We start from the raw sequence: 24,322 nt of genomic DNA, 5'->3' as shown, positions 1-24,322 counted from the left end.
AAAAATAAAAGAACGTTTCCTTTAAATAAAATGCGCTAACTTAAGGTTTTAAGGCACTTTCCAATCCCTCCAGGGCCCAATAATTTCTTCCACACTTTATAGTAGTAGTTGTTGGCATATGCCTATTCCCTCTACATATAACCACTTATTAAAATTATTTTACAACGGGTCACTCACGTATTATTAAGTCGAATAGCTCGACATGTTTCGATTCATAAACTGAAATAGATATTATACACTAAGGCAAAAGTGACCAAGTCCACCGGTGGCCGAGGCGGGAATTGAACCCGCGTCTTCACCTTACGACCACTAGACCATCCGGCCGGCCGGGGGAAATATTTCATAAAAATAATGTGATTTGTTCCCTAGTTGCATGTTTCGATTCATTTTAAAATACCCATTTATAATATTTGAGTGACGCGTTTTAAAATAATTTTAATGTTTTTTTTTTTTTTTTTTTTTTTGGTTTATTTAAAGTCGCTTTTAACAACAAAGGTCATTAGCGACCACAAGGGAATTACAATTTTTTATATATATCAATTAGTTTTATAAATCTAAGTACATGTAAATATCCATCATTTAAACAGTCATTTAAGGTGTTAGGCAACTTACAGATTTCTTTTTCATTCTTATATGCTAAACACTCAATTAAAATATGGCTAACAGTTAACTCCAAACCGCATTTATCACATTTATTTTTTTCAGTCTTAGTGATAAGATAGCAATGGGTTAGGTTTAATATGTTTGTCTCACAGGAGTTTTATAGTTAAAATATAACCACTTTACAGTATGTCGTTAAAGCTGCACGGTGACGAGAATATGCGTTATATTATATAAATTAAATAATAAATTAATAAACAGGGTAAATTAAAAAGTACCAATATGTAGATACGACGTACCACATACATATATAGCCTTTAGATTGTTAAGTCCTTAAAGCATGCCTAAGTTAACTTGTTATCAAAGATTATTAGGCTCTAAGGATATTTAATCATTTTTATACCTAGTCTCTGTTGTTTTTTCATTGGGAGTGTTATTCATTTTAGCATCCTATTGAGGCGGAAAAGTAAATTCTAGTTACATTAGAAAAAATAATTAAATTAGTTCAAATTTTGATCTACTTCCATTTAAATGAAGGTTCTCAATTCGCTTATTTTTTTATTATTGCAGAGGACGATTCATCTAGGATGTATGTGTTACAAGAAGGAATAGAAAAACCGGCCAAGTGCGAGTCGGACTCGCGCACCGAGGGTCCCGTACTTTTTAGTATTTGTTGTTATAGCGGCAACAGAAATACATCACCTGTGAAAATTTCAACTGTCTAGCTATCACGGTTCATGAGATACAGCCTGGTGAGGGTGACAGACAGACGGACAGATAGACAGACGGACAGACGGACAGACGGACAGCGGAGTGTTAGTAATAGGGTCCCGTTTTTACCCTTTGGGTACGGAACCCTAAAAATTGCACCTTATAAATAATCATGGCAATAAGTGAGCTCTGTTACCGAGTTGTTTAGTGATTATAATTAAATGCTCAATGGTGGCATATGGTGGATAAAAAACTTTGTAACTAATAGAAGAAGTCACGAGTCTCTCGTCACGAATGAGTAATTGAAGAAAATGCAAGGTTATCAAATCATGTAAAACAGCACCTTGCCTTACATCAAATTGGTACAAGATAACGTTTGATTACGACTTACGACACATACTTAATTAACATAATAAATCACCTTAGATAAATATACTGATAAAATATTTGAATTCCTTCGATGACGTTGATTTTAAATTGTCCGTTAACTCTCAGAATGACATTCGTTTTTCGGGTAAAATCGGACGTAATCGCGTAATAGAAAATGACAGTGTCTCACTAATTTAGTTGCAATCCAACACCCAAAGAGTGCAGTCGTCTTTTCAGCCTTAAACTATATAGAGTAGCTAATACCACCATAACTAGTAGCTAAATATTTAATTTCATATTTTTCGGCAGTTAATTCAATGGGGACTCATCTCAAAAAGGGTATTTCTATAAATGGTCAATCAGGAGAAATCATAATTATATAAAGTATATAAATATTTTTGAAAAGAAGCGAAAACTATTAAGAAACATGATAATTGTAAAAATTTCAATAAAATTCAAGACCGGGTGATACTGATAGAAGTAACAGGAATTTCAAAAAATACATTATTAACAAAAATATTAAGATTCAAATATCTCCCGAATTTGAAAAATTGTATAATTTTATCATATGAATTGAAATATGTGACTGGTATTAACAACTCAAATAATAATAAATTAATTAATTTCCGCCAAAATGACGGTGTGACGTTCTGTTTTCAAATTATCTCCGGACGAATTTCAAATTCTGATTCTATTTTATTTAGATTATGACAAAAAGTCAAATCGCAATAAAGTCATCAACAGAATATTAAGCATAATGTCATTAAATTAGGGCTTATTTTACATTGAGACAATAGGTATCCTTAACTGTTTGCGGTAAGTTTAAAACTTTTTGTGAGTTAATAAGAAAGCAGAACAGCAGTATCACCTTCGCGTGTTACCGCCGATACCCGATGTATCTTTCTAAAATCCGAAGGTCATTCTCAGAGTTAACGGACTGTACCTGTATTCCAAACATGCAATTTAAATGTAGGTGCGTATATATCTATATTTATGAGGACAAAAGTGTCATGACAACAATACCTGGTCTGCTTTATTATGTTATTGTATTGTATCGCGAGCATCAGGGTGGCGGGTGGACCTCCAGGAATTTCAACAAAATATTTATACCGGTCCGCCAACCTGACGTCAGAATGGCGGGTGGACGTTTTTTTAAATTGCTCGTTTTAGGGTAAGGTAGTTTTTTTAATATGTAGTTTTATTTAGGGAGATGTGCACTGATTTCCATTTAAGGTACATTCGTTGTAAGTCTTGGACGTCCACCTACCATCTTGATGCTCACATAACTTACATTGAGTTATAATTAATAATTAGTGTTAATGTACATTGTACCTAAATTTATTCCAATTTGTGCCACTTTGGTAGTAGCTGTAAGGTGCATATTGTAATATAAAAAAAAAGAAATATAAGTAACAAATAAGATGATATAAGTTACTGAATACCTACACTAAAGTGTTTTCAAGGTGTAGGTAAAAAACTTAGTTCTGAAAATAGTTATACCAAAGAAGTATAAGCAATATAAATAATTGCTGTTATACTTATATTTTGACCATTAAAGGAACATATCATGAAAACTATGATTCAGTAAAAAAATAGGCATTATAACTGTAAGAACTTATATATTTTGACTTAATGTATCTTTTTTTTTTATGTGATAGTCAGCAAACGAGCAGACGAGCCGCCTGATGGGAAGCAGTCATTGTCGCCCATGGACGTAAGCAACATCACAGGAGCCACTTAAGCATTGCCGACCCTTGAGAACCCTAAATCTTAATATGTACCCAAAAAACGTCGTTAAAGAAAATGTCATAGAATTTTCTCTAAACTTATATAAAAAGCCCACGATGTTTTGAGCAATATGCCATGCAATAGTTATATATTTTCTAAATAATAGTTACCTCAATGAAACCACAATTAACTAAATAAATGTGAGTGATTGAACTTTGCACCTTGCATTTTGATGACCGCGAGTTAGATTGACAATTAACTACTCTTAAAGATGCAATTTTATCAATTATCGGTGACATTGAGTGGCTCGTTGTCAAGTGTTTTAAGAGCCCCCGGCAAGCACGGCCGAATTCAACCTTCCCATACAAACGTAGTTCCGCTCTCATTTTAAAACTACATGTTGGATTTTAATGAAACTTTGCACATACAATGACATGAGGTAATAATTAGTTTATATAGCTCCAGTTTATAAAACAAACGAAACAGAGCAAAAACAAGTTTTGCACGAGAAACTTAAATTCGCTGTATTTTTTTAACTCTGGTATCTGAAGCTACATAAATTAATTACAGGCATAAACTAATTTCTGACATAGATATACCTCATATACCTTATCCTATTGTAAGTACAAAGTTTCAGAGCAATTTACCTAGTCGTTTTAAAATGAGAGCGGAACTACGTTTGTATGGAGAACCGAACTTGCCGGAGACCCTTAATGCAATAAAACCCGAACAAGCCATACTCTTTGTTACTTATATCTTTTAGTAAAATTAATGATGTTCTGAATTTTCGGGTATTAAATACTTTTACAATTATTTAGCAGTTGGGCCGATAGTATAGGCGCCTATGTTTACTTATGTCCGCAAGTAATACGAGATTTATAATTTTTTTAAATTGTGATCATTTATTATAATAATAATTAAATTATACCCCAGGTCCAATGTTCGATTATGGAATGTAAAAAAAAAAAAAAATTAAACGAGAATAGGTTCTAGCTGGATGGTTTTTGTTAACTTTCAATAAATGAATAAAAAACCCATTTAATTTGGTAATGTGAGGTTAATTTTTCATAGTATTTAATCTATCTTGTACTACATATTTTATAAATGTCCTAGGAAAACATGTGAACTAGGTAGTTGCACATATCGATTGCGCCGGCATAAACATTCAAAGGTACGTAAAATCATCAATACTTTTGTTTATTTAAGAAATCGCTTTTAAATATATGTTATATAATTATTTATATTTTGTGAATAATCCTAAGCTAAATTTGTCAATCCAAAAAGAACTATCACTATCACTACATAGTACAAAACAAAGTTGTCTGTCTGTCCTTATGTATCTTTAAAACTACGCAACAGATTTTGATGCGGTTTTTTTAATAGATAGTGATTCAAGAGGAAGGTTTATATGTATAATTTGTAAAGGTTTTGTGTCAATTAATTGAACTACCGGTGCGAAGCCGGGGCGGGTCGCTAGTACGTAGTATACAACATCTACGCTACACAACATACAGGTGTTCTTCAATAGCTACCATAAAAATTCGACCACACCAGTCACGTGGTCCCATGATTAAAAAACACACATTTTCTTGACACATCACATAAAACCCGATAAAGATCACAGAACACTCACCATAATTAAAGTTTACACGCGATCGGTCCGCGACACGCGTGCGCTTTGTTCGGCGGTCAGTGCGAGACTGCATGGTTGGTACAGTATCGATCTCGGTGCGTATGCGCATCTTCATTGATGATAATGATAACTTGATAACGCATTTCCCGCCTCGTTTGCATCTTGATTGCAATTCTGTTATCTTGTGTGAACTATTGAATTTGCCAAGGATTGTTTGAGGACGCAAATGGTTTGCTTAGTTAGATGTAGGTACCTATACCTATATTAAAAGTCAGTTATTGTTTCGTTGCTTTTCTAATACCCCTATTAGCTCGTTACATGATCCCTTTGGGTTATTAAGGATAAATAAGAATGGAGGAATATATTAAAAATAAAAAAAAAGATAAAAGAAAAGAAATGCCAGAAACAGATGGCAGGATGACCTAGAATACCTAGTCTACTAGTCTAGACACATTTTGCAGCGACTGGCAAGAGCACGTACAGTCAAGTGTAAAAATATGGATGATACAACTTACTCAAAATTATGTCCCATAGTTCTTAATTCGCTGACATGAGAGCTATGGGATATATTTTTGAGTATGATGAGTGCACCCATATTTTACACTTGACCAAACCGTGACGATTGCGATTGGAGGAAGAAAAGGGAGTCGCTTGTCCAGCAGTGGGGCACAAAACAGGCTATAAAAATATATAATAAAAATGTTAATTGCGAGTAGCTTTAAAGTACATGACAAAAAAATATCGATTTCGAAGTAATCTCCTGAATAAATTGCCTGATTAAGGAAAACTGGATAGAGTTGTAATTTAGCTGAATTTAAGTCAGGTACTTATCTAATGATATTATATATTTTTTTATATATAGGTACGTTATAAGTTATAACTCAGCAATTAACTAAATTATAAATTTCGATGAAATAGCTATTAACTAAGTATTCATCAGTTCAATCAGAAATATATAGTATTACGTCTACATAAAACATAGCATGGATATGATGTTTGCGTGGCTGTGGCAGTTGCATTAATAAAATTGATAGCAAATGTAAGTAATTTACCAGAATTGTGATAAATTTCAACCCGCGGCCATTTTATTACACAAGTATAATACAAAGCGCAGCGCACTGAAACGTGTATTCTGAAAAGCCCCGTATTAATGAATCTCTTTACAAAACTGAAAATGAATTTACACGGTAAAATGACTAGTTCATTACGAAATGGGGTTTGTACTTTATTTACCGGCAGTAAATAGCTCTTTATGTAGGATAGCGAGTACATATCAGTTGAGAGCCATCTCATATTTATATATAGAATCTTGCTAGACATAAAATTAAGTTACACTTGCTTGAGTTAAACTGCACAAAGCTTTACATTGCTTCCCGTATAGATTTTCGCTAAAATAATGATTAGGTACCATAATTCATTCGTAATCATTTATACGAAATGCCTTTATGACATTGGTATTAGCAATTTACTTCCTAAGTAATTTAAACATTCAAGCCTTGAGCGCAATAAAAATGAGAAAACACTGTTTTCTGATTTTGAATCACGTCACATTTCTAAAAAGGATAAAGCTGAATTGCTAGATTTTTCGACATATTTTAGCATCCGTAAAATACTAAACAATAAATTTGTCTTGTAAGCGCATGTAAAAGAAAGCTCTGTATGCTATCAAACAAGATTGAAATTTTTGCGGCTTGTCCTAAAACATTGCTGGATTACTTCGAATAATTCTCCAGCGACAGCCCTGGCTGCGTGTTCCTACTGACCAACTGACGGGCCAATTCGAGTTTTAGCTGTGCGATCTGATTACGATACGATACTGATCTGTCAGTATCAAAAGTGTCATTTCTTCAACTAAAAACATCACTTTAGTTTTGACACAGAGATCGGTATCGTATCAAAATCAGATCGCATAACTAAAACTCGAATTGGCCCGTAATGCGAACGCAAGCGAGTTACTGTAATAAATTCCAATAATTATAGTTGTATGTAGGGATCCCTTGACACATAAAGTGACCGGGTTTTACCGTACCGGATGGCTGCATTTTAGAGAAATTCGGGAAATCCCGAATGGGTGGACCCTAGTTCGGACTACGTTAGTAATTTAGTCGAGTGGCGAGTATTAGTGACTTTGCATGCCTAAAGGGTCCTTATGCTTCATGTGCAGCATAGACCCTTTAGGCATGCAAAGTCACTAATACTCGCCACTTGACTAAATAATGTACTAATGTAGTCCGAACTAGGCTTGTGTTGTGCGCGTGCTACGCTCATACTTTGTTAATTATTTATTTAATAGTATCATATCAATGGATTAATAAGATATGTCTGCCAGACCATTGACCAGCCACATCTTCTCCCGAAAACTTCAAAAACTCGTAGTCTAAATAAACTAGATAATTTAGTATTTGAGAATAATAAGAACCAATAATCACTTTCGATTAAAACTATTAATTTCCCCTGGCCTTTCGGTAAAGGTTACGTAATAACTATACACAAGCGATGGTTCTTAATAGAGTTCAACTCACTACGTTGTTATAATTTTGTCAAATATTTTTAACAAGCACTGCTTAAGCTAGTAAATATAGGCCTTAGTAATCGCAAGTGAGTGTGATGGTATGATGACTATATGGAGCGACATAATCGCTAAGCGATAAAGCTCTTTAATAAAGATTTAAAAAAAAAACGCTACATGGCGTTGTTATAATTTTGTCAAATATTTTTAAATTTTAAAATATTCCATCGTTTGCATTAGTAGTTTGGAATGTTCCCCTGAATTGGCATCACGAAATCACGATCCAACAATGCGTTGCGTTGCGGCTCCGCGGGTTGCAGACGCATGTAGAATTTATATAAAAGTGCAGTTTTATACGAAATGAAGTTAGCAGGTTAAAAGGTATTCGCGTCAACCCCTGGCTTGTTAGCGTATCCGCGTATAACGCAATCAACTATGTTTTCCTGGTAGCGAAAAACGCATTTTGCCTAGTGAGACAGTAGTGAGGGAGTATATATATAGTGACATATACGAGTATACATGTACGTACATATTAATTCGTGATGCTGGTGTTATTTTCTGACTCATTTTTGATCCGATCAGACCGATCTAGTCCTATTTAAGCTAAACAAAGCTTGTGGGCACACTACTAGCTTGTGGGGTCGGTACCTATCTAATTACCTATAAATGAAATAAGTTACCTAAGAGTAAGAGGCAATAATAATAAGAATAAACGACGTACAGGGTGATGATGGCGCTAATAAATAAATAACAATAAAATAACAGCTTAAGTAGACTGTTTTTGCGCCAGAGGATAACGCAATGGCAATTACTGCATGTATAGTGCTGTGTTCCCAAAGATGCACTTTGTTTGCTGTGTAGGGCCTGCAGTTATCCCTTAGCCTATCTAATAGTAAATCCAACGGCAACGCGCTTGTGCTACCGATAGACTTCCAAGGATGTGTAATTTGCGGTGTTCTCTTAGCCGGGCAGGCTTTGCTCTTGTTTGTCACCGTCGTGGTGTACAAATTTGTACTTAGTTGTAATTCAATTATGATGTAGGTCAAGCAAGACCTACATTAGACCTACAAGATTGTAGATGTGGCTAATTTATTCATGACGCGATGTTTGTGTTGGTTTAGCGCTAATTAAAAAGTGGAACGGAGTGAACTTTGATTATATGTCTGTGGAAGCCTTCGCTTTTTAGGGTTCCGTACCAAAAGGGTACAAAAGGAACCCTTATTATTTATATGCAGTTATGTTGATTTAAGATGTAGGTATTCGTTGGAAATAAAACAACAAAGAGGTCTTCACTTAGGTTACTAACCGTAAAACCTTCTAACCATGGTCCAACCAATAGGGCAACTATGGCCCAAAGGTTCAATACGTAAATAATTGAGTATGAACACCTACTGTGTTCTTTTCGTTTTTGTTTGAGTTTTTCTTCAATTTATGAAAGTATTTTGCCTAAGGACCGCAGGATTCTAGTTTATAACCGATATTTAGGGGACCATTCTATTTAAAGTTAAAATAGGTAAGTACACTAAATTTTTATTCATTTTGAAAATTTATATTATTTCCACTCAGAATTACGAGCTTCTTCGATTATTTCCATTCCGTTAGCATTTTTCGTAGACTTTGTATGACGGTAACGGAATGAAAGAAACGATAAATTTTGGTACTCGTACCTATGAGCTCGTGATTCTGAGTAGAATTAACACAAAAAGGTCTAAATCTATAAAAAGTGTAGTGTACAATTTTAATAAAATGGTCCAAGAACTACATTTTAGATTAAGTATCTATTAGTCTTTATAATTAATTGCACCATTTAATTTCAAGACTGAAGTAGAAGTCGGTAATTCAGTTCAGAAGTTGAACTGAGGTAAACGCTCAGTAAGGGGAAACTTTTCAGATCCAAACTAAGAACTGGAGTATTCTTAGTTAGCGAAATGTAACTTGCACTTCAGACTTGGCTACATTCATGAACAAATCCTAGGATCCAAGTTAGAGCTAAACTAGATTTATAGCTAGGTACGTCTAGATAGATGGGAGCTCACGAAAGATTATGCCCGACAGCCAGAGAAATTCTTTATTATAATAATATAATAATAATAAAATCATTTAATCCAGATAACATTGATCCATAATTAAAACATACAAAACATTTGCAATAAAAAAAATATTAAGTATAAAAGATAGATCCATTAATTATTGCAATGGATGATCTGATACTTTTTGAATTGATTTTATTCAATTTTATTAACATGATAGATGAAATATCTATAGGTTGTTTCATCGTAACAGGCCACTGAGGAAAAATCTCGAAGTAAAATAAAGTCCTGAACTTATTACACATTTTTTATTAACTCAGAAAAGTGACTTACGAGTTTTTTACTTCACCACGTTCGATGTTCGGTCATGCGTGAGGCTTTTTAAAAAGTCTTTGAATGCAGTTTTAGGTTTTCCCATACCTTGGATAGGATATTTTTTTTATCGAAGAACAACTTTTAGTTTCAGTTAGTTTAGGTGCCGGCGGATGTAGGTATCACCTTCATGTCATTTTAAGGTGCTTTATTCAACCTACAATCCTTGTCCTTACACCTACCCCGTAAATTCCTTGAACTTATATGTAAGACCTCATGTAATGGCATAATTGATTTCGGTACTTTAGAAAATTTGTTTTTGTCATTACAAATAATACGAGGTTAAGTTTTTACGACGATGATCTAACTCCATTTAACACAAAAGTATCCCGTCTGCGTCGAAATGGTAAAAATTAAGTCACGTATGCAGCCTTTTTGTCAGCATTTCAGTTTTTTGTGACGTTGGGGCCGCGTCGCCGTTGAAACATCAATAACATCATCGGTTATTCACCTCTGTTAGCTTGGTTTGACCAAACGAATTTGTAACAAAAACCGCGTCAATGTGCGAGCTTGTCATTGGTACTTTAAGCTAAGCCTCTATAATAATTTCACTAAGTTTACGTTACAGCATTTTTTAAACTAAAAGTTGTAAGAGAGTAGCGTTAGGTGCTGAATTGCTGCAGCCACCAGTGGTGTAAATATTTAAAGATTTGGCACTGCGGGCCTTTTTAGGTTTTCCACCCCATAACCCTTACAAAACTGACCCATAGCATTGGGCAAATAGGTACGCATCTGCCACTTCTGCCAGCCACAGTATTTAATCATGTATTTATCTTATTTCAATGAGTTGAGACTCAATGGCTGTTGTAGGATGTTTTGTTTTGTTTTAAATAGAACTTATCGAATTGGATGTCGTTTACTAGGGTATGTAAACTTGATTCAAAAAGTGCCCTACACCTAGCTAAACAGCTATTATTGCATATTTTTCTTTGTCTTCGATTCTGACGATTCAAGTCCACTTACCTACAGATGTACAGAAAGTACATAGTTCTCTAGATTTACTAATTATGCAGGCGTACTATGGTCGCGGTTATCACTCGTATTCGGGCAGTGACTTATCACGTCATATCATGAGCGATTATCGCGATCTAAATTATTTACCGGTTATCATTTACACTTCTCTAAACATTTTTCAATTCAATATTCATCATGAATCGAACCACAAAGGCTAAACGTTGTAGCTGGGAGCATAGACATATATATTACTTCGTAAAGACCGGCCTTACGAGCACTACGGATGGGGTCGATACATTGGAGTTTTTAGTTACAACAGCGCGCTCAGTCGTGTCTCGAATTGCGCAGTGGAAAGGCGTCACCATTGGTGTAAACAAAGTATAAGCGTATGCATACAATTCGGACCTAACACCTTCGCGGCTTTCCATTGCGCAATTCTCCACACGACTGAGCGCGCTGGTGTAACTAAAAGCGATTTTGACTCTAATGTATCGGCCCCATTCGTAGTGCTCGTAAGGCCGGTCTTTACGAACATATATGTCTATGGCTGGGATTCATTTCGGAATGCCGCGCCGTTCCCGACTGTCCAAACATTTGTCTTAACGCCTCGCGCTGTTTGGCCGTGTCTGTGACATAGCCGAGTCAGTAGCTCCTGTAATTGGATTTGGGACTTGTGTAATACCGCATCAGTTATTATCCTCTAGACATCGGTTAGACACTAGCCTGCCTTTATTTTGTATTACCTACATCACATATCAAACAATTATTCGCGGTTTAAATGATCGCTATCCACACAGGCCTATTCGAGTTTTAGCTTTTCGATCTGTTTCCAATATGATATTCATATTCTTTATTTGATTGATACTGACCTCAGTGTCAAACCCACCACCACCCTCCCCCGACCAACCCTCCACCTTACAGAAAACCGCAGCCAAATAACACTAGACCCTACTAATAGTGTTGTGTTCCTGCCGGTGAGTAAGGTTGCCAGAGCTCGAGGGAGAGGAGTGTTAGGGTCGGCAACGCGCATATAACTCCTCTGGAGTTGCAGGCGTACATAGGCTATGGAGACTGCTTAACATCAGGCGGGCCGTATGCTTGTTTGCCACCGACGTAGTATAAAAAAAAAGTGACATTTCTTGAACCAAAAACTTCACTTTTATCACTGACAGATCAGTATCATATTGGGAACAGATTGAATAATCAAAACTCGAATTGACCTCATAGACTTTTTTGCCACTGACTGCCATCGACCTTGGAGATTGACGGTCATGTTACATAGTCTGTAATAATTAGAGTATTCAGGGCGTGAATCAGATGATTGAACATTTTTACAAGTAAGTACTCGAAATAACGCGGTAAATTGTAATTTGCGTGTTGAAGACGAGAGCCTAATTATTCTCATTAGCAGTTTGTATACCTTAGGGAGGAGGGGGAAATTAAGTACGTAGGTAGTTTTCTACTTAAAGATGTCTCGCCATTTATCCCGGTATGAAACTTATAAGGTGCGACATGCCTCTTGATGCACAGGTTAGTCCTGATCGGGCCTTGTCGGCCTGGGGTTCTTAGGGAACTATCCTGACGTAGGTGACTGTGGATTTTCATCTTCATTCCAGGCTAAAATATTAAAATCGTACCTAACGGTAATTTTAAATAATTCCCTTCTTTATGAACTTAGAAAGAAAGGAATTGCCTGCCAAATGTTGGAAACGTGCGATCGTCAGTGAAGCCGTTTAGTATTACGAGGCATGAAATTTCCGGTTCAAGCCAAGCCACTTTATGTCTGTTGCATAGGTATGTAGCTAAAATTATTTAAATGCCTTGACTATATTTTTTATTATGTTTTGACGAACCATCACCGTCATTAAGTCTCGAAAACGCCTCAATTTAAGTTATGATTGCTATTTAGTTTCTCGCCATGACCGCCCAAGACCTTGTAAATTGATGCCCGTGTTACATGGCCTATAATAATTGACTAATTGGGCTGTGGTAAATGGCTACTACGGTATGTGGCTACACTGGCTACTACGGAATGCGCCAACCTCACCAACAAGCAAATTGCTGCTATAATACGAGCCTCGTACAACCTGGAATGGGTATGTGAGGGCTGCAAGCAAGATGATAACTCCGCGAACATCATCGATTTGAATGCCTAAGTTGATAAAATATTTCCAGAAACAATTTCTTGTGGAGAATTTATTTGATTTGAGCGAAATAATGAAGAAACGCTATTAATGTTGGTACCACACGACCTCGTGTCGCGATTTTGCTTGTAGTCTCTAATTAGCAGCTTTAAAGTTCACATCATCACGTAAAAGACGTAATTTTTTATTGCGTAAAAAAACTGTTTCAGGCCACGTTTTTGTGTTCGATTTTTTTACCATCAATCATCCTGCTGTCCATCGCGGGAGGCCGAAAATACAGTTCAGTAAAAATAACTGATATCCGCTTAATTAGGTTAGTACTGTTACTGTCGTCAGTCCTCATTAGTCAAGTCATTGTAACTCTTAATGTAATGAATGGTTTTATATGAATAGGTGCCTTACCTGTAGCTACTGCTGCTGACGGCATGATACCAAACTCGCAAAACATTTCATAGAAACAGTAAGTAATTTTACATTAAAGTCTATACTTTAAGAAGATCTATTTCAAATACAATAGAATCGGTAGGTACTCGGAATTATCTTTTAGATTTGTTTTTGATACCTTACAGAAATTCATTTTGAGGATATTTATCGCGTTACATGACTGTGTTACTTTTCATTTATGTGTGGAAGATGCAAGATGATTAACATGAATATTTCGGAAAATAGAGCTATATGTAGCCAGGCGTGAAACGTAAAGATTTTGCGCATAAGCCTTTTTAACTCGAAGCTCTCGCCATGTACACACACGACGGACAATATACTCTTGCATATATGTAGGTACTAGGTACATCTGCATTCAAAGCGTACTGTGCAAACACAAGTCTGAGATAACACTGTTTGTGAACCAGTGTTATGTACAAAGGCGGGCGGCGGGCGTATCTCTCCAAGGAACCTCTTCCGGTTAACTTTAGACTGATTACTGAATGTGTTTAATGAGAAACGGCGAGTTTGACTTTAGTAAACTTTGCGTTATTATTGGATTAAGTGAATGTGTTTAGGATTCCTTGCTTTACTTCTATGGTCAAAGAGGAACATTTAACTGACACAAGACGGTAGCTACGTAACTACTATGTACGTCAATATACATACGTATATATAGCATATATATGCTATGTCCCGTATAAGATCGTCCTTTTGCGTGATTCAGTATTAATTGCGAGTTTATTCAAAACTTTTTACTTCCTTCACTACATTAAGCAGTTTTTAGAACATGTTGATTATACCTTATGTTCTTACCTACTAATAACAATATACAAACACAATAACAGTTCAAATTGCACATCATTACTTGCTCGAAACTTGATTAAAGTACCTACCTATGTTTTTTCTCACAGTATTTTCCTGTTCAAAACGTGTTCACGATTTTATTTTGCTATCGAACACTATAGGCAAGTAAATGTTATTGCGGCTACGTTCGAATTTATTTAAAGCCTTTTGCTTTATTTTTAAAGTCATGTTTTCCTTATTACTTTCAATGTGTTTTTTCTTACAAAATTAAAGTAAGCAATTGATTCTCTCAAGAGCTGTAAAGTCGAGTAATTTTTTTATGGAAATCATTATTGACATGTTAAGTACTCTACCCATTTCTACATAATATATAGGAATAATTAGTGTTTCACCACACCACAGTTAGCATTCTCCCCGCGTTGCTGTGGTGAAAAACATTGTGATTCACTCGGTAGCAAAGTTTGTTTAACTTTCATGCCTCGAAACCCTCGCAACGCTCAAGACAAGATCAAGACGCTCGTGGTTAAATTTCAAAATCTTTCGCTTACAAAGAATTAAACAATATTAGCACGAGGGGTTAAACAACAACATTGCCTTAAATAACTGTTAGGTATTTAATAATTACGGGACATAACGCTATTGGCAAACCATTTTGACAATCGACAACAATGCATGGTACCTCTTGTCTGTCAACGACACATGTTTTCCTGCTTTTAAGCATTCGAATCGGTGGTTAAAGTCTTTCGGTTAATTCTGACCTGCAATCTTCACAGGTTTAAGTTCCGATAGCTGATATAGATGATATGTAGGTAAATGAGCTTTTACATTGCCAGTAATACTTCGCACTGTAGCTGTTGGGAAATTGTGCCATAATAGTCTGCGATTTGTCGTTCAATAGACCAGTCCAGTAACACGGTGTTACTGGTGTTTGTACCTATCAGGGTGCTTGGTAAATTGTTTCCGGCGACCGATGTAGGCCGGCGAAAGTTTCACTTGGTCGTATGTTTGTGCGTCCTTCTCAATAGAAAGAGTTTACATGCGCTAGTCGCCACTGTTAGATTGCTTATTGTCTTAGTGACCATGCAATATATAAAGAAAAGGTATATTATGTCCTAAGTTCTAATTTAATCTAGAACAAATACTAACCACAAAAAAGCCTTTCCTTTTTCTGTGGTCCTTACATTGTCTGCTGTATACAATTTGACAAACAGTAACCTGCGGCAACGCGCGCGTTATCGCGGCCGCATTGCTCAAAAATGTTACTTCAGTTAGAACTAAGCCTAATGCAAACATGGCCAATAATAAATATATTACAACCAGGCATCGTAAACTGCGAGCGAAATCCATTGAAGTATTAGGGTTGTTACTTAGTCAAGGTCATTTCAATGGATTTCGCTCGCAGTTTACGATGCCTGATTACAACCACCGGTATCGGTATTATATTTGAATCCAAACATCGGATGTTTTCTAGATCTGTTCTCTAGACTTCTATAGTAAACCCAAACCAAACGGACGACTGGGATCATATCTCTATCTCTCTCACCCTACTTTCGACCATGCGAGCGTGAATGAGAAGTTTTACGACCCCGGTCGTCCGTTTGGTTTGGGTCTACTATAGAGCATCAAATCCCTTGTAACCTCAAGCTTGAGTCTTTCTAACCCAACTACCCGATTTGGCAAGCGCCAAAGTGTAAAAGCGCCAGCATAAAGGCTGCCTTACTCTTATGAAAATATTATGACTTGATAGTAGCGCTGCGACACGACACTGCAAAGTCGGTGCAGGGGGGCGCATTTTGAATTTCGAGCGCTTGATTTCGTCAATCGAAAATCTGTGGAAAACGGCGAAATGCTATTTTTGAAATACGAGCGATAGAAAATGGGAATCTAGTGGTATTGACCACTCGTTTTCAATTCTATTAGTAGAATTTTTATGTCCAGTAGATAGTGGAGGTATTATTAGAGGAAGAACACGAAATCGAGCGATCGAAGTTCAAAAATCGGCCCCCTAGTTGTACACTAACTACGTCTAACGTAGAGTTAGACGTAGGGTGTAAAGATAGAAAACATACGGCAAGATAGTCAAAATTTTTAGTTAATATCGTATCACGTAAATCACGATACTCTTCGAACTATATTTTTCAACTTCATAACTTTCCCCCAGTACAGTTAGGATAAAGTTTAGCCAAGTTTATAAGTAAGTATAGGTACTCGGTATATCCGACATGCAATAATAATAGTAGTCCAGACCGAATTTCTTGCTAGTTTTTTTGCGATCTCGGCGAGCATTCGCCCGACACTGGCGATTGACGAACTATAAATATCTGTCTCCGTGCCACATGCACACCTATGCACGTGGCTGGAGTTTTTCATTAGCACAGTTAATATACCATTAGTAAACTTTATTGCAATGAAATAAGATCTAACAATAATCAATCACGTGTAATACTGTTAGGACTATTTTCAAACGAAAATTTAACGTAGGTAGATAGCATTAGAAACGAAACACCGACTTTCGCTAACGCGAAACTAAAGATGTGCGGTTGATAAATTGAATTAAAGAAAGAGATTTACATTATGTCAAAATACAGGTCCTATTTAGATACCGCTAGTCGGCTCGGCGATGTCAAACATTGCAGGTATTCCCGATGGGCAAGTAACGTCTAGGCCGGTGAGGTACTTACTGTAGACTTGCACAACTGTGCACACAATTTCACGCTTTTTATGTATATCTCTAAAAGTAATACTATCTTGTTGTTTTTTTGTGGAGGTTGCTAATTGCAAATTTTGATAGAAATATATACCTAATGTTTAAAGTCGTAACTGTTATGTTAATTCCTGAAAGTAATGAAAAACACATAAATCGACAATTTTTTTTGCGTGATAGGTATACTTATAATTAAATAGAAATGATGCTATCCCTTGGTATAGAGCATGAATTTATATATCAAAAAATCACGACATACATTCATATCGACTTTGTAATCGTAACGTCATAAGAAAAGAAAGAAAAAATAATACTTACATCAAACAATGTAATTTGTTTTTAAAATGTATAATTTTAATGTAGTTTAATTTATTTATATTTTTAATGTAATTTAATTTAATTTAATTTAATTTAATTATTTTTTAATGTAACTTAATTGAATTTAATTGATATATAACTTTAATCTAATTTAATTGAATTGAAGTTAATATATTTATAATTTTAATGTAATTTTAAATTTATTTATTTATTTTACAATTTATGTATTCAGCTAATATATTTTACAGTACATATGGTGCTACTTTCTCGCACTAGTGCGTAAAAAAACACTTATCGTGCATATGTCGAAAGTTTAAAGGGTCATATGTATTGTAAAACGTTGTACGATACACGTGCGAATAGGTAATTCGCAATTCGTGTCGATTTAAAATACTCCCTGCGGTCGTGTTTTAATTTATCTCCACTCGTTTCGAATTTCGTTTTTCCGCACTTGTATCGTAAATAACTATTTATGTCCTGTAAACTAACAGAACATGGGCCGACAGGCCTGACATAAAGATTTTCAATTTCAAAAATAGGATATTTTCTTACTCTTTTTCTTAATCTTAGCTCTGATTCCTTATATTTTCACAAAAAGTCAATAGGTACCTTTAAGTAATCGTGATCCCAATTTTAATAAGCTTAGTACTACACATATTGCTACTGTCCACGTTATTTATCCTTAGATTTTTTTATTTAATTTAGTGGTATTATAATATCTACGGGTTTCCTTATTAAAGTTATTGATAAAATTTTCCGCATCCCCTTTTCTTGTTAGGTACATTCCTTTAATTCCCTCTCCTACAACTCCTGCACTAATGGAGTTTCCTCGCTATTTTAAAGCACCGTAAATGTTTCCCTTTAGAATATTGTAACATAACACGACAAGCACTCGTTTCAATCCTGTGAAGTTAGAAACGTGAACGTGATTTCTAGAAACGTCAGGAGTAAGCGGCTTAGCGCCTACACAAATTTAATAGCAATGTCGCTTTTATACAGGCAAGGATGTAAATATCAGGCTCTAGATGCAGCTTTCTATTAAAGCTGTTTATGCTTGTATAGCTTGCCGGCTGCGTGCAGCGTTGGCCGGGTTATATTTTTTTATCACGCTGAAATTTTCATTATTCTGACAAACCAACTAAATAGTAAACGAATAAGAGCTTAATTAATTAGGTCCCTTAATTATGTATCTACATTCATCATCAAATAGACAGTGGCGGCCAAAGTGGAAAATATAGCAGAACATATCCATATTTATAGAAATAACTATTCCATAGGGGAACCAAGGTGTGTTACAAATGTTACGATATACTTGGTCATATTGGCCCTTACTATTTGATGCTGACCTACTTACAAAATTGTGATCATCGTCGTCAGAACTTGTAGATGGTTAAAGTCTAGGTAAAACATAGGTAAAGCGGAAGTCGTTTTCTACTAAAATAAGTCAGAAATTCTATTTGTACGGTCTCATACAACCGGCCCGTGCTGTACTATTTGCAGTTTATTCGTGACGCTGACATTAATGAGGACACGTTATTGCTGTAGGTATCTCTTTTATCAGGATGCCGCAAAAAATAAAAAATTCTTACAGGGAAAATTGGATTATATCTAAGCGACGCCGCTTCGTGGAAAACAAGTTGTACTTGGAAGAATTACGGTCATGATAAACATATACAAAATAAGTGATCCAATTTCAAACTTAGCTTTAATTATAATAGAAATATCAGGCTTAATGTAAATAACTGTGTTATACTGGTGGTGGTATTATTTCTATTAATAAAACTAGCGACCCGCCCTGGCTTCGCACGGGTTACACAAAACCTTAACAAATTATACCTAAACCTTCCTCAACAATCACTCTATTGACAGGTGAAAATCGTGTGAAAATCCGTTCAGTAGTTTTTGAGCTTATCGCGAACCTCGCGAACATACTGTATAAGTGTATGTTACTAATGTTACACAGACAGACGCCGCGGGGGACTGTTTTAATAAGGTGTAGTGATAACCTACAAAGGTACTGGTACTACAGATAGCTGAAAAAACATCAATGCATTTGCTTAACTCATTAGCGGAGCAGATTATCAAAACTTCATCGCCACCATATAGCCCTAAAAATTCCGTTTAAGGAAAAAATACAAAAGCATGACGTATAAGCGTGGTCATTTTTTCCTTAGAATATCTATGCACCATATAAAGGGTTAATGTATTGAAAAATATCTTGACTGTGGGTTCGTAAAATTTTGCGATGAAGCGCCCAATAAAAACCGATTGAGCGCGATACGAACGCGCACACGGGGAGTTCCGAACGATAAAATTTTTATTCATTTATAAAAAAATAAAAAAATAAAAATTTCTTTATTTCGGACAAATGCATCCATAGTGTTAGTACTACAAGCAGAATCTTAATCTAGTGTTAGTATTTAATACAATAGGTACCTACTTATATTATGAATTGAACAACACTTTTAATTTGCTCGGTCCAGTGCTTGAGGATCGGACAATAAAACCTATCGGCGATTTCTCTTAGACTGCTGTTGGGACTACATCTCACACGACTTAGTAATGAGACTATAATTTTACGTAATATAGTCTCAAAACTATCCGTGCGAGCTGCGACAAACATGCCCGATGCAGAGCACCTGCTGGGCAGTCCCATCAGCATTCTAAAAGAATTGTTGTACTGTACGCGCAAGGCGTTGTATTGTATGCTCGTTTCGGGTACCGGACCCACAGGCTGCTCGTGTACAAGGATTGACACTTATATTTTTGTTTCTCTTTTCTTGAGTCCGACACAAGCTTCGTCTTTTTTATTAATTGTGGTTATTTGTTTTATAATTAAGTTAAAACATACATACCTATACAACCCTCTGACAAACAAACTAGAATAGCGTACAGGAACACTAAAACACAATATTTTGGATGTGCAATTGTGCATTGCACTGTGAATTGCATTTAGCTCACAATAACATGCATTTTTCCATATAAAGAATTCATTCAGCGAACTGTATATTTTATATTCGGCAATTTTTTGGCATAAACATTGCAGCAGAAAGGTAGATTGAAACAACCACGAGTGCAGCGTTTTTTGTCAATTAAGGAATTCAATTAATGTGGAATCACAGCGATTTGATTGTGTTCGCTTTAGGCATTTATTTTGGCAGAGTTCAATCGTTCAATCAGTTGCAAGTGTTGCAACATTGGTAGAGCAGTTATATCATTACGTAGGTAATGCATATACCTATCTTTAGTTTGTGCCTAACTATGCTAAACAAATAGTTCTTTCATGCATTTGATTTACTACCTATTTACTATTTGATTTGTAATAAGTAATTGTAGTCAAAACAACAAACAACAGACAATTGGGCAGCATAATTATTGTACTGACTGCATTTTGTTTGGGTTGACCTAGGTAAAAAATCAAGTGAATTCAAACCATCTGTTAACTGTAGGCAAGTACATAAAAGTGTATAGGAAACAGTCTTAAAATTCAATTAATTTTTTTAAATATTTATAACGCTTGCACCAAATTTGTAGCGCAATAGGAGCGTGTCACATATTTTTGCAGCCTTCGTTGTTTAACATACTATTTCAGGTGACTGTACCTAACACTTAGTTATTACTCGCACTATACTTTTTTCGAATACTTAGGTATTCGAATAAAAATCTGTCAATGACTCAGCTAGAGCGGCATTTGAATCACAGTTAGGCACCATTACAATCAGTAGTATGATCGTGTGTCTGTATAAAGCTATGGCTATGTATGCCATACATTACCGATGGTATTGTCACAATCATTCGTATTCTAGGCAGGAAAATGATCCTAGATTGCACAACAGAACTGTTCTATTATTGAACAGGCACTGGTAGTACCTACTTACGTTTCTTAGTAGGTATTCATTACTAGCTTCGCTTCAGCCCCCGACTTCGTCTACGTGAAATTATGATATTGATTGTTAAAAATGTCCTTCTACCTGGCCTCAATCTATATTATTCTCTATACAAATTTTCACCTAAATCGGTTCAGTTGTAGAGGTAATAGACAGACTGAGTTACTGTTCAAAAAAACAGGTATGGTGGAATATATAACGCGGAAACACATATAACTTAACGTTATATTATGATTGTATTTTCATTATGTAGTTTAATATCCACAAACCATTATAAAAAAAGTGCTACTTGAAACTCCGTATTCATTTAAAAAAATTACCATATCATGCACGACCAGCTTTTATTGCATACTTTACCTACATTACATGCTTTAAAGGCAGGGTCACTATCGAGTGGAATAAGTTGGCCGCATACTCAACTACTAAACAACGTACCTATACAGTTATATAACTAGAATTTATAGTGTTGTGTTGCAAATAGTGACACAACGAGGAGATTGACACTATCACCAAGGTTTATGGCATGCATCGTTTGCTATCACTCATTGTTTGTGATAACAGCGTATTCTTAAATTAATCAGTCAAGGTACGCTATTCACAACGATTGTGGAGACGATGATAAACAATGGCACATATGTAAGTAGTTAGTGATTGAAAAGCTTGGATGTAATTAGAAATTAGGATTTACATTCCTTAATTTTGGTCACGACCAAAGACCGAAAAGGAGATGGCGGGACCACTTGGACGCATTCCATCCCAAATGGTGGAAAAATGCCGATGACAGGGTCGAGTGGAAAAAAACGAGGGGAGGCCTTTGCCCGGCAGTGGGACACCGAAGTAGGCTAATATAGAAAAAAAAATTTGGTCATGTACACAGGAGAGATGAGACGGGAACCTAATTGCTATGTTTAATCATCTGCCGATTGGCTGGATGTGATTAGCTTAGGATTAAGGAGAGTGACTTAAAACCCAGCAGACAAATGAATACTGGTCATCTTTAGGATTATAAAATAATTTCAATACCAGTTATTTACTTACCTACTTATTTACCTAATGGAATGCAGAAGCTTTATTACCTCAATAATATCTTTGTCTTTAAATTGGACTGATAGCTTCATCTCCGCAAAGAAGGTCAATAGGTAAGACAGATAAGCAATACAATAACTATGTAAATTAGATACAGTGTGATAAAATAATAAATAGGAAGTCTCTATTATCAACTCGACGCTATTACGAAAAGTATTAAGCAAGGTAGACTGGGGACAATTGAAACAATTTATGTTTGATGGCCTGTAACTATTTTATTTTTACAGTTAAAAAGTTATGCGCCTATATCACTAAACCTTATTTATTTAGTTCTTTTGTTTTAATGCCTTACCGCCCATGGTTATGTCATGATAGGGAATCAAAGAGAATGTGGGGGAGTGGTTCAATTGACCTCATAGGTGTATGAATTAAAACACTATGCAAGGACGTTTGAAACACATTATATATTCGGCAAAATGATGTTTTTATTATTATTTCTAATCTATTTTTAATAACTCTCACTGTAAAGTGTACACCACGAGATCAACTAAAGTTCGCAAACATATAACAATAAAATGCATACTTGTGTTTCATACTAAAGCTTGTTTGAATTGTGAGAATGTTTCAATCATAACCATTACAAATACTACCATACTTTTAGTTGGTTATATGTGGGGACGATCGAAACACGGGGAGCGTTTCAATCGTCCCCAAGTACGTTGTTTCTACCGTTCCCATCCCATATCGCAAGTTTACTTTAAGATTAAATATTATTTAGAAACAACACTCCATCGCTGTTTAATGGCAGATAAAATATTCCACGATTCCCATCCAAAACCCAAAAATAAAATAAGTACTCAAAATACACACGCAAATAAAATAAACGAAAAACTAAAAAGTATGCGAGCACAGGTACTTCACTTTATAATGCAAACATTTTGAACGGCTTCTTTCCGCGCTTGAGCGTTATTGGCACCGGATTTAAAAATGGCTGAGCGCGTAGCTTGAGTATTGCGTCATATGCGTAGTTATTGTAGTTTTCGAGAAATTTGACTTGTTTCAATCATAACGTGTTTCAATTGTCCCAAGTCTACCCTACATCTCATTGTTACACTGTTACATTGTTTTGGGGTAATTGTAATTGATATGGTCGTAAATAGTTTTGATGACATTTAAACTGTTTTGTAGTTATATTTTTCTACTGAAGATTTTACAGGATGACTCAGGAGACGTGAGCAGAATCAACCCCGCGCATTTAGTAAATTATAAGGCACCAAAAGTGAGATTAACATTCATCTTTTTAGGGTTCCGTACCCAAAGGGTAAAAACAGGACCCCATTACTAAGACTTCGCTGTCTGTCTGTCCGTCTGTCACCAGGCTGTATCTCATGAACCATGATACCTAGACAGTTGAAATTTTCACAGATGATGTATTTCTGTTGCCGCTATAACAACAAATATTAAAAACAGAATAAAATAAATATTTAAGTGGGGCTCCCATACAACAAACGTGATTGTTTTGCCGCTTTTTGCGTAATGGTACGGAACCATTCGTGCGCGAGTTTTTTAACGTATAAAATTTATTTTGTTTACATGCTTGGACACCCTACAATTAGAATACTTCCGTCAATTGTCGATATTATTTGCCTTTTCTTTATTTATTATGTGTTGTAGGGTGACCATGGTTGTAGAGAATTAAATCTGTCCTTACGAAAAAGTTAAAATAAAAACGATAAAAGGGGTGATTGTTTTATTTCAATACGACGGTGAACGAATCAATGACATTGAGTAAATAGGGTTGGTCCTGCTCACGTCTCATGAATCATTCTGTATAATAAGTTTTTGGGTCAAGCATGCCCTAACCTGCGTCAAGTACTAACACTTAGGACCAGACATGACACGTGCCGTAGTTACACGTGTGACGTGCCTAATTGTATGCCAATATACATGATGGGGAATGAAGACAGATGCGACACACAAATGAACAGATGACAGATCATTATAAATCGCAAATTTGCATTATGCTGAGTCATTGGCATTATTGTGATCCTATATATTTAGCGTCCGAATGTTTTTTTATGTCTGCATGCCTTTCTTTTTAGGGTTC

At 35.6% G+C, this 24,322-nt stretch overlaps 1 protein-coding gene across 1 annotated transcript in view; it reads right to left on the bottom strand.

Annotated features, from left to right (window-relative positions):
• Positions 1 to 5,166, bottom strand: part of LOC134746843 (uncharacterized) — a 49,070-nt gene extending 43,904 nt beyond the window's left edge. The window contains exon 1 of the mRNA XM_063681411.1: positions 5,042 to 5,166. Within this exon, the coding sequence (XP_063537481.1) occupies positions 5,042 to 5,044 (3 nt within the window). The 5' untranslated portion in view covers positions 5,045 to 5,166. The remainder of the gene's footprint in view (positions 1 to 5,041) is intronic.
• Positions 5,167 to 24,322: the final 19,156 nt, after the last annotated feature.

The sequence above is a fragment of the Cydia strobilella genome, chromosome 13 (genome assembly GCF_947568885.1).
Source record: "Cydia strobilella chromosome 13, ilCydStro3.1, whole genome shotgun sequence".
NCBI lineage: Eukaryota > Metazoa > Arthropoda > Insecta > Lepidoptera > Tortricidae > Cydia > Cydia strobilella.
Note: the sequence above shows the minus strand (reverse complement) of the source record. Positions and strands in the feature narration are given on the sequence as shown.